The 11,832-nt window shown below is 49.3% G+C and overlaps 1 protein-coding gene across 3 annotated transcripts in view; it reads right to left on the bottom strand.

Moving 5' to 3' along the window:
- Positions 1–1,778: 1,778 nt before the first annotated feature.
- Positions 1,779–11,832, bottom strand: part of TOGARAM2 (TOG array regulator of axonemal microtubules 2) — a 72,791-nt gene continuing 62,737 nt past the window's right edge. For all 3 annotated transcript variants that reach the window (XM_030921839.1, XM_010371168.1, XM_030921840.1), the window contains 2 exons: positions 8,948–9,034; positions 1,779–2,253 (listed from right to left, as the gene is read on the bottom strand). In XM_030921839.1, the coding sequence (XP_030777699.1) occupies positions 1,916–2,253; positions 8,948–9,034 (425 nt within the window). In that variant the 3' untranslated portion in view covers positions 1,779–1,915. The remainder of the gene's footprint in view (positions 2,254–8,947; positions 9,035–11,832) is intronic.

Below are 11,832 nucleotides of genomic sequence, written 5' to 3'. Positions count from 1 at the left end.
TTAATAAAACCTGAACTAATGAGGGAAAAGAACAGTGCAAAGATGTAGTCTGCACTTTTCCAGTGTTTTCAGCTGTTTTCAACGCCTCCACCCCTGAGAGTGGGTGGAGGCCCCTGGGATGGGAAACTTCCTGTGTGAGAACAGACATGGAAGGCAGGAAGGCAGGACAGTGCTGCTGAGCTTCATTTCTGCTGTCAAAATCCCCGCCAGACTCTATATCCCTGGACTCCTAGGGATCTAAAAAATCCTGAAATGTTCTCATACATTCTAGGATAAAAGCAGAAAATGCAAGTCTCCTCACCTAACCAAAAACATTTGCTCAGATGACAGGCAAACGCAATTCATTAAATTGTGCAACACTTAAAACATTTACTGTCAGCCTCTTGGGCATTTTTGGAGGGCTGCCTGTCTAGCAGACCTTTAACCTGGTTCAGTCAGAATCAACAAAGAGCTAGATGGTCGCAGGGAAGCCCTTGCTGGGGTCACAATCAGGTGAGAAGCAGCTCACTGGACTAGAATTACCTAAAGTCACTCTTAAGCCGCCTATGACAAGCCCAAGGCTCGGGATGACTTGCATGCCCAACCTCACCCCAGGGCTTAAGGAGGAGCCGGCCTAACTACACCTGCCACACAGGCAAGATGGGAAAGTGGCTTCCTCAGCCTGGCAGGGTCTGGAAATACATAAGGGAGTAGATTCGGGGCTTTCCAGAGCCATACTCCCCAGGAGAGGCTCAGAACAGCGATGTGGAATGGATGTTAGGTCTAGGGGGCAGGTGACAGTGGAAAGAGGTTCTACTGGGGGAGGACAGGGGAGGCGGGTGTCTGCCAGAAAACTTGCTGGCATGATGAGGCTGGGCCCTCAGGGCCTTGGTCGTCTGCATCTGCCCCAGCACATGGCTACAGGCTGGGTTCCCCTGCGAGAGCTGGGATGCTGCCCCTTCAGCCTTGTCTTACCAGGCCTGCCTTGCCTATGCATTTGAGGTCATGGCCTTAGCTGTAATTCTTTCTGGTCACACAGTTGTTAACCTGACACTGGCCCCAGCCAAGGCAGAGCCACTCCTACCTAATGTGTCCAGAGCCTGAGCCCCAGACTTCCCTCTCCAACTGCCAGGACCCCATTTCACTGGCTGCTCCCCCAGGGGCCAACACCTTCCCTGCTTCCACAAGTCCTGGCCTGTGCTGTGCCCACACGCCCCTCCAGGCTTCTGATGTGGCCCACAATCGCAGCCTGTGCAGTTTCGGAGACTCGGCAGCATCTGCATACCTGCAGCACCTTACGCTCTGCATGCATTTCCATTTAGGGTGTTTCGATGGCAAAGTATTGTCTAGTCCTCTTCAGAACTAGCCAGAACTCCAACTTCTAGAGAAGGCTTTTAGTGATGCAAATCTCAAATTCCCCTTGTCTTTTGATAAGCTTCGCAGATCCCATCAGAAGGTTCCCACAGGACCAACAGACGCGCGCTGCAGCTTTTGCAGGGCAGAAGCACGATGTCCCAGAACACATTTGTTACACTCACCTCCAATCAGGCCCAAAAAATTGACTGGATTCCATGACCACCTCGGGCTGCGGGTTTCGGGAGGGCTTGCCCAGCAACTCACAGATGGACAACTATCGTCTCCAGCGGGCTGCAGCTTGCAGAGCTGTGCTACCCTTTTTCTTCCTAACTCTTAGCATTGTCTGCAACTGGTTTTGCTGCTGTCACATTTCATTTTGTTCATCACAAACCCAGTTACTGGAAAATTCTCTGTGATTAAAAAAAGTACAAGATAATAAAACCTTAGGAAAATAAGTAATTCTTTTATTTCTACTTCAGAATAAACCATGTACATCTGGAACTCTAAAGGGGAAAGTAACCAGAATATTCCATCACAAAAATAAGATAAAAAATAATAATTGCCCATTTCAGATCCATCTTTAATCCAGCTGAAAAGGGTATGAGCTGCCAGTTGTCTTGCTGTCAGGGGCCACCCCTCTGTTAGTGGCCTTGTGGCTGCCTCCCAAGGACTCTGAGTCTAAGAGTTCCTGGAGCGTCTTGAGGACGTGCTTTGGCCGGCTGGCGGCGAAGTCCAGTAGGCGGGGGCCCATGTGCTCCTGGAGGCTCCTGGACAGCCGGCTCACCACCCCGCGGATGTTCCCGCTGGGTCCAGGCAGGGTGCCATTCCTGGTGGTGGTGTTCAGGAAGTGCCAGAGGATGGGAAGGACATGCCGCTCTACAGCTTGAGGCTTCTGGGGGTAAACTGAGGCCACCAGCACTGTCAGGCAGAAAAGGAGAGTCACTTGAGCCAGGCACTCTCTCCCTCTCCCACTTCCCTCTCTTGGGACACCAACTTTGTCCCCCAAAGGGCTGGCAACCCAGCAGGTGCAGTACCTAAGGATCATGACACATTTAGGGGCCTACGAAAATGTGTTAGTTTCTTTTAACATTAGTAGAAAATATATGAATATATCCAATTGATTTATATCTGTGCTTACACCAACCAGTCAGAAACTATAATTTTTAAAAGTTTTATGGAGAAAGGGGCACGCAAAGGCAGAAATATGCAGAATCTCTGACAATCATAATGGTTCCTCCAGCCCAGGGAACAGGAAAGAGGTAGGGACACCTGGTTACAATCCTGTCCCCATCAGCTGTGTCAGCCTGAGGAAGCCACCTGACCTTTCTGAGCCTTTTCCAAACCCATAAAGTAAGGATAAAAATGCTGAACCAACCTCTCAAGTCTGTTAGAAATTCGATAATAAATATACATAAAGTGCCTACCTGTAGGCAGGCAGGTGACAAATAGTAACTATAGTAATACTGCATTTATCCACATCACCACCTATGGAAGTCCACACAAATACAGAGAAAAACTACTGGAGAGGGAAATCCAGACCCTCTCGCATGAAGCATGCTGGCAGACGAGACAGCTGGGAGGGGAGAAGCCTAGCACAGCCTCCCGGGTGCCCGGATGCCAAACCTCAGGACAAGACCAGCAGCAGAGGCATGAACGTGCTTGTGAACCAGCAAGCTCTACACAGACCATTCCAGTGATGAGCCCCCAAATCTGGTATCCCAAGGCCCCCAACCCTCTCTTTTTTTTTTTTTTTTTTTTTTTTTGAGATGGAGTCTCGCTCTGTCGCCCAGGCTGGAGTGCAGTGGCCGCATCTCAGCTCACTGCAAGCTCCGCCTCCCGGGTTCACGCCATTCTCCTGCCTCAGCCTCCTGAGTAGCTGGGACTACAGGCGCCCACCACCTCGCCCGGCTAGTTTTTTGTATTTTTTTAGTAGAGACGGGGTTTCACCGGGTTAGCCAGGATGGTCTCGATCTCCTGACCTCGTGATCCGCCCGTCTCGGCCTCCCAAAGTGCTGGGATTACAGGCTTGAGCCACCGCGCCCAGCCCCCCAACCCTCTCTAAACCCCAGAAAACCCAGAAGCCAGCTCAATCTGCCAACAAGCTCTTCATCATCTGAGTAAATGCCAGGGCTGTGGCCATATCAAAACCACACCAAGGGCTCTCTTGGGTCCCCAGAAGGGCTGCTCGGGCCTTCAGCTGTGGCCGCATTACCCTAAGAGCATTAGCACTAACGAAGCTGGCTTTGCGATTCCCATGCTCTGCCCGTCATCCTGCCGAAGGATAAGTGCTGGAGCAGGCAAACACCACCAACAGCAGTGCTTTATGGATTTTGTGGGCCGGGAATTCTGTGGAAAACAGTTTCCATGTCCTGGAAACTGCCTGAGCCCAGGGCTCAGAGCTTCACATCACAGCTGCATTTCATGCTCACAGCACCCCCGAGAGGCAGGATGCTTGTCCGTTTTCCAGAGGAGGAAAGCAAGACTCAAATCAAGGCAAAGGGCAAAGCAGAGGACAGAGGCCAAATCTGCCTGGACTCCAAAGTCCACACTCTTTCTACCTCACGCTGTCCCCAAATTTCTAGGGATTCCATTATTTCAGAGGCTGACCTGGAGCTTTATTTTTTGTTTTATTTATTTATTGAGACAGTGTCTTGCTCTGTCACCCAGGCTGGAGTAGAGTGGCACAATCATGGTTCACTGCAGCCTTAACCTCCTGAGCTCAAGTGATTCTCCTGCCTCAGCCTCCCCAACAGCTGGGACCACAGGCATACACCTCCACGCTCAGTTAATTTTTTTTTTTTTACTTTTTTGTAGAGATGGGGGTCTCATTATGTTAACCAGGCTGGTCTTGAACTCCTGGTCTCAAACAATCTGCCCATCTTGACCTCCCAAAGTGCTGGGATTATAGGTGTGAGCCACCATGTTTTATTTTTCATGAAACTGCAATTTGTCCTTCCTTCACCAGGACCACATCATCTAATCCCCTAGGATATCTTCCCCTGAGAGCCCCACGGGGCCCTCTGATTTCAAAGCCAGCCTGGAATAATGAGGAACCAGGGAAGATGCCCTGGGCCGCCCTCTGGTGAGCCTGACACTCTCTTGGTGACATTTCTCAAGGAATCTTGGCTTTGAGGGGCTCTTACAGGGAACTTCCAAGGGTCACAGTCACAAGGGAACTTACAGGGAACTTTCGGGGCTCTTACAGGGAACTTCCAAGGGTCACAGTTCCCTCAGAGGTGAAGGTGGTCCTGATAACTGCAAGGGCAGGACTGTACCCTGTGGGTCACCCCAGCATTCCCCAGGAAAAGATTCTGGAGGAAAGGGCTTGGACGAGCTTTATAAAGTGGAGTGAAGAGGTACACTGGTTGGAAAGAGTTGAGAGTTCTGTTCCCTGTGCTTGAAACAGGCTGCGTGGGAAGAAAACAGGTGACAGGAAAGCAGTCCCTGTCAGCCCCAGGGTGGGAGATGAGGGGAACCTAGAAGGGGGACAGTGAGAGGGAACCACAAGAAAATGAATGACCCTGAGTAGCTACCTGCACTGAATAACAGTAACTCAAAGGTGTCCTCAATCCCCATGGAATCTCACCTGCAAAAATAGGTGAGAACACAGAGATTTGTATGCCCATGTTTGTACCAACCTTTTTCACAATTGCCAAAAGGCAGAAGCAGCCAAGTGTCCATTGAGGAATGGATAAACAAAATGTGGTATGTACATTTAATGGAATGTTATTCAGCCTTCAAAAGGAAAGGAATTCTGGCCAAAGTGCTGTGGCTCAGGACTATAATCCCAGCACTTTGGGGGGCCTAGGTGGGTGGATCACTTGAGGTCAAGAGTTCAAGACCAGTCTGGCCAACATGGCAAAACCCTGTCTCTACTAAAAATACAAAAATTAGGCCGGGCATGGTGGCTCACACCTGTAATCCCAGCACTTTGGGAGGCCGAGGCGGGTGGATCACGAGGTCAGGAGTTCAAGACCAGCCTGGCCAACATGGAGAAACCCCATCTCTACTAAAAAAAAAAAAAAAAAAAAAAGAAAGAAAGAAAGAAAGAAAGAAAGAAAGAAAGAAAGAAAGAAAGAAAAAATTAGCTGGGCATGGTGGTACGTGGCTGTAATCCCAGCTACATGGGAGGTTGAGGAAGGAGAATTGCTTGAACTGGGACCCAAGAGGCAGGGGTAGCAGCGAGCCGAGATCATGCCACTGCACTCCAGGCTGAGTGGGAAGAGAACAGGTAACAGAGCAAGACTCTGTCTTAAAAAATAATAATAATAATAATAATAATTAGCTGGGTGTTATGGTGGGCGCGTGTAATCCCAGCTACTCAGGAGCCTGAAGCATGAGAATGACTTGCACCTGGGAGACAGAGGTTGCAGTGAGCTGAGATCTCGTCACTGCACTCCAGCCTGGGTGACAGAACGAGAATCTCTCTCTCAAAAAAAAAAAAAAAAGGAAATTCTGACACCTGCTACAACATGGATAAATCTCGAGGACATTCTGCTGTGTGAATTAAGCCAGACACAACAAGATAAACTGTATAATTCCATTTATATGACATACCTAGAATAGCCAAAATCATAGAGACAGAAAGTAGATGGTGGTTGCCAGGGACTGGGGAACACAGAAATGGGGAGCTAGTGTCTAATGGGGACATAGTTTCTGTTTTACAAGGTGAGAGTTCTGAAGATGACTGCAAAAATCATGGACACTTACTACCATTGAACTGTACACCTAAAAATGGTTAGGGTGGTACATTTTGTTGTGTATTTTAACACAATTCTTTTAATGGGGGGTGATGTGGTTTGGCCGTGTCCCCACCCAAATCTCATCTTGAATTGTGTAGCTCCCACAATTCCTAGGTGTCATGGGAGGGAGCTGGTAGGAAGTAATTGAATCATGGGGGCAGGTCTTTCCAGTGCAGTTCTCATGATAGTAAGTCTCACGAGATCTGATGGTTTTATAAGGTTATAAGGGGGAATTTTCCTGCACAAATTCTGTCTTCCTTGCCCCCATATAAGATGAGTGGCATGATTGTGATGCCTCCCCAGCAACATGGAACTGTTCATCCATTAAACCTCTTTTTCTTTATAAATTACCCAGTCTTGGGTATGTCTTTCTCAGCAGCATGAGAACAGGCTAATACAGCAGGGAAAAGCAAGAACTATCTCAAGAACCAAACCCAGGCACGCACCCTCCACCCCCATCCCCACCAAAGGCTGGAGGCTCCACCTGCCCCCAACGGAGCCCCCTTCCCCATCCTGCTACATTTTATCCACTCTTGCTCCTTGAATTCTCTTCCACAGAGTGAGGCGTGTTTATACCTCAGCCCCCAGGAGGCTCACTCCACGGGAAGAGTAGCAGTCCCCACCCAAACTCAGTTCCACAGCTCACGCCACCCTCTCCGCTCACGTCTTGGCTAATTCAACTCGGGCTACTTCAGAGCCACATTCCCCAGGTGCAAGGATGTGGCAGTCACCTGGCTGGCAGGTGTTGACTCTTAAGCTGGCAAAGATGGCAAGGCCCTTCTGGGAGCCAGCATGAGGGATCAAACCCCATTAAACTCAAGCTTAGAAGCAGCTGAAGTAATTAGCAGAAGATTTACTCCTATTAAGCTGTGCTATTATTAGTCCTCGCCTGTGTCAATAAAAGTTTTCTTCTCTGTTCCTGGTGGACACGGAGTTAACAGACGACCTACAGAGAAGCTCTTGCTTTTGAGGTCTCTTGAAAATAGACAAGAAAAAATTACAGTAAGTGGATAAGGTGAAGATACTTGCCCACCTCTGGGCCCTGTAAATTACCCAGACAAGGACAGGGAAATCAGAAAATGCTGATTTTGAGCAATGGCAAAGGGTTCTGTGTCTAGGACCATCTTACTTACCTACCCTGTTCTCCCCCAGCTCACCTGCAGCCGGCCCTGCCTCACTCGCACCTGCCTTCCCGTAAGGTAAGAGGCCACTCCAGGAATGCTGGAAGGATAGAACCCACACAGAGGCAAGGCCAGGAGCCAGAGATGGGGCAGGGGAGAAGCTGAAAGGGCAGCTAGCGTCGAGGTCCTCAGCCAGGCAGCATGTGCCGGGCCCGTCTCTGAATGCTCACAGCTGGTCTAGGAGGTGAGGGCAGCAGAGAGACCAGTGATACCATGTGGGATGCAGTCTTGAGAAGTACACAGGAAGAAGGTAATGCCAGAGCCAAGCAGGCATCCCCCAAGTAGAGGAAGAAGAATGGAGAAGGCTTTCTGGGCAGGGCAGCCACGTGTGGGCAGGGCAAGAGACTGAGAGACTGGCCACTGTGTGGAGGGTGCATGCAGGCACCCAGGAGGCAGTGTCAGGGGAAAGCAGCACAGCACAGGGTTAGGGGCTTGGCTCTGCAGCCAGGCTCCCAGGATACATCCTGGGTTCCTCACCAAGGGACCTTGTGCATTTCACTTTTCTGAGCTCCATTCTCCTTTTCTCCACCAAGTGGAATCTACATCCTCCTGGGGGGTGGTCATGAGGATTCAATGATCCAGTGCATAGAGCTGGGGGTGGGAGGAAGGGGGCACATCCTAGAGCAGCAGTGACAGCTCTGGGCCACTACTGTCACTGGGACTCTGTCCCCCTCCCTAGATGGGACCTTCCCAAGGCAAGGGAGGAGGCTTTGTGCAAGCAAAAATGATCATGAAACCAAGATAAGTAACCTGCCCAAGGTCAGGGTTGGTGGTGGCAGATGGGTGCGTGGACACCTAAGCCTGTGTCCTTTCTGTGTTGCCACCTCAAGGATCACAAGAACAGATTTCAGCCCTGGAATGAAGTCAGTTGGACTTCTACTGTAGACTCAAAGCAGAAACAGGATTGGAGTAACCCTTCGTTAGCTGGAGCTTGAGCAAGGCTTGAGTAGATTCAGGCCAAGGCCCTGTCTCCACATAATACAGTCCCAGCACCGGCCAAGGGGTCCTGTGGGGTTGAAACCCAGCCGGTGCCTGCTTGCCAGGCTGCATATGCTAAAGGCTGCACATGGCAACTTTTTCTAATTCTCTTGATGGTGCTGTCAACTGACCAAGCCATATGCACCCACTAGGCAGTGTCTATCTGGAAAGGGAGGCTTTTTCTGACTCACACAAAGGTACTCTATAGGCTAGAAGCAGCCTTGTTTGCAAGGAGGAAGAAACGCACACAGGTTGAGTGTCTCTTATCTAAAATGTTCTGTACCAGAAGTATTTCAGATTTTTTTCTGATTTTGGAATGTTTTCATGATACTTACCAGTTCTACATCCCTAATCCAAAAATCTGAAATCGGAATTGCCCCAATGTACATTTTCTTTTAATGTCATGTCAGCACTCAAAAAGTTTCAGATTTTGGAGCATTTCTAATTTTCTGATTAGGAGGATTCAACCTTTAACAGTTTTTTAGAAACACTTTTGCTTTTGTACAAACCTACCTAATTTTGATCAAAACAAAGATTGTCTTCTGGCAATATGGAGATTGTCACACACACAAAAAAAAGATTATCAAAATTTTAAATGATTGGGGGGAATTATTTCAGGTCTAAGATAACTGGGTGAATGGTTCAACCACAGGCCAGGAGAGAACAGAAATCTACCGAGAGGCTGGGTGGGGTGGGGCTGGGGGTGCTCACCTGCCAGGCGATCGGTGACATCCAGCACTGCACGGCCACTCAGGAAACGCACCCGCCCAGCAAATGCTGGTAGAAGGCAAAGGTTGTCTGAAAGAGATGGGGGATGTCAGTGGCCACACTGCTGGGGGCTGAGTGACAGCACTAGGGGTTTGTAGGGCCACATACCTACAGTGCCTGCATGGGGATGAGGCCTTTGGGGGAGCTGAATTAATTTTTCCAGGTCACAAAAGGGCCACTTAAAGTGAATGTATGTAGCGTGTTTGGGAAAGAATCAGTGGCCTGAAATAGCTAAACTGGCTCCCAGACAGGCCTCATTTATTCCCACAGATCTGATTCATATTGCCTCTGCATCTCAAAATTGCCATGAGTTTTGGGACAAAATAAAGTAGATAGAGAGGTAGGTAGGTAGGTAGATGATAGAATTTGAATGGATGGATGGATGGATGTTGGAGAGAAGATATTGGAGGATGGATAGATAGAAGATAGATAATAGAGATGGATGGATGGATATACAGATATTGTTTTATGGGAAACAGAATCACTGAGCCATGATTACACAAAGGTCAGTAAAGGGTTAGGATTAAAATTCAGAAAGTATAGCTCTTCTCAAAGCCTGAATTTGTGCTTTAACCACCAAGATGTACCCACAGCCAGTGGTGGTTTATTTCTGCACTGAACACATACTGATATCATCTATGTAATAGGCACGGAGCTAGAAGCCAAGTAAAACCCAGTACTCCCATCCCCCTCAAGAGACTCCTCTGACAAGCAGACAGACGCTTAGACATGAACCCTGACACCAGGTGAGAAGCACTGTGCTCTTGTAACCAAGAACCTGCGGATCTGAAGCCAGGGTGACCGACTGGTCCTGGTGGGCCCAGGTTCTCCCCATTTCAGCACTGTCAGTCTCGAGTCCCGGGAACCCAGGATGCTTAGTCCTCCTATCCAGAGCAGAAGCACCTGGCTGACTCTGGCAGGGTCAGAGGAGGGAGTTTGTGGGTTGAGGAGCACGTATTATCATCAATGGTTTATATATGACTCACTGCCCAGGCCTGATTTTTTCCTTACTTGTAAACTCCAGGTGGTCTGAGTCCCAGATCCAGCATGAATATACTTGCAAAGATGGCTAAGTTTATCATCTATATACCCCAATATGTCTTTCAGGAGGTTTAGGGAAAGAGGGATTTTAACCCTTTTTTAAAAAATTGTCCCAGTGCCCCTGCCCCCAATCCCAGCTCCACCAACCATCCAGCCACACCCAGCTGCGAGGCGCAGCTCCCTGGCTGCCCAGCCATGCCCATGGGTAAAGCTCTGGGGACTGAGCACCACCCCCTTCGTATCTTGAAAGAACTGAAATAGTATGAGTGTTTATTACAGAGATGAGCCACTAATGGTGAAAACACAAGCAAATGGGGTGGGGACGTTTCTGAAATAAAGAAGCTCTCTGGCTCCTTCATATTCCTGAAGTCGACTGCAGCAGGACCCCATATCTACTGAATTTAGAAGCCGCTCGTTCCTCTCCATTCTAGCTGATACCTCCTGGTTTCTCAAACTATTCAGCTTGAAGAGCTGCATTTCTCACAAAGACACACAAGGTGAGAAAAATGGGGCTGTCCTAGAAAGGTATGCTAAGCTGAGAAATCCACACCATCATCAGAACCTTCTCCTTGTGGACTGCAGAGAAACCGGCATGCCAAGCTCCCAGCATTTTGCAACCACAGTAGTCACAGCTTAATTCAGTAGCAGGTGGGGCAAGTAACAAAATGCACTTTTCAGAGATGTGGCTTTGGGGTTTACCTGCACCTGTCAGGGAGGTGAAGGTGGGTGGCCTGTGTGGTGTTAACATAGCAATCCCAGCACGTGTATCCTGGGACCCAGGAGCCAACCATCTCAAGGCCAGACTTCTCCTTGCAAGGGACAGCGTTTTTAGAGCTCTGCACGAGGAAGTCTTTCCAGACTCACCTTTTCCAAGTTCCTTCAATACCTCAGCACAGAGCCCCTGCATCCCTGGAGAGGTACACTCAGTGCTTTGTTTTTCTCATCAGGCAAAAGTTTAGCTAAGACCTCGTCCCTGCTTCCCTTGCTCTCCTCCTGAGGGATACAGAGGAGAAAATGTACCCAGGTACATCTCTGCTGTTTGCAAAAGCTCCATCCACCCATCAAGAGGCTTTAAAATAATTTGTCCTGGGGGATAAATGAGATGCCAGTTTCTAGAATATTGCAATTAGCAAGATAAGGTCTCAGGGTGCATTGGTAAAGCTGTCAGTTTGCATAAGAATAGGTTTTCGGCCGGGCGCGGTGGCTCAAGCCTGTAATCCCAGCACTTTGGGAGGCCGAGACGGGCGGATCACGAGGTCAGGAGATCGAGACCATCCTGGCTAACCCGGTGAAACCCCGTCTCTACTAAAAAAATACAAAAAACTAGCCAGGCGACCTGGCGGGCGCCTGTAGTCCCAGCTACTCAGGAGGCTGAGGCAGGAGAATGGCGTGAACCCGGGAGGCGGAGCTTGCAGTGAGCTGAGATGCGGCCACTCACTCCAGCCTGGGCGACAGAGCGAGACTCCATCTCAAAAAAAAAAAAAAAAAAAAAAAAGAGAGGGTTGGGGGCCTTGGGATACCAGATTTGGGGGCTCATCACTGGAATGGTCTGTGTAGAGCTTGCTGGTTCACAAGCACGTTCATGCCTCTGCTGCTGGTCTTGTCCTGAGGTTTGGCATCCGGGCACCCGGGAGGCTGTGCTAGGCTTCTCCCCTCCCAGCTGTCTCGTCTGCCAGCATGCTTCATGCGAGAGGGTCTGGATTTCCCTCTCCAGTAGTTTTTCTCTGTATTTGTGTGGACTTCCATAGGTGGTGATGTGGATAAATGCAGTATTACTATAGTTACTA

This window comes from Rhinopithecus roxellana, chromosome 17, assembly GCF_007565055.1.
Source record: "Rhinopithecus roxellana isolate Shanxi Qingling chromosome 17, ASM756505v1, whole genome shotgun sequence".
Lineage (NCBI taxonomy): Eukaryota > Metazoa > Chordata > Mammalia > Primates > Cercopithecidae > Rhinopithecus > Rhinopithecus roxellana.
Note: the sequence above shows the minus strand (reverse complement) of the source record. Positions and strands in the feature narration are given on the sequence as shown.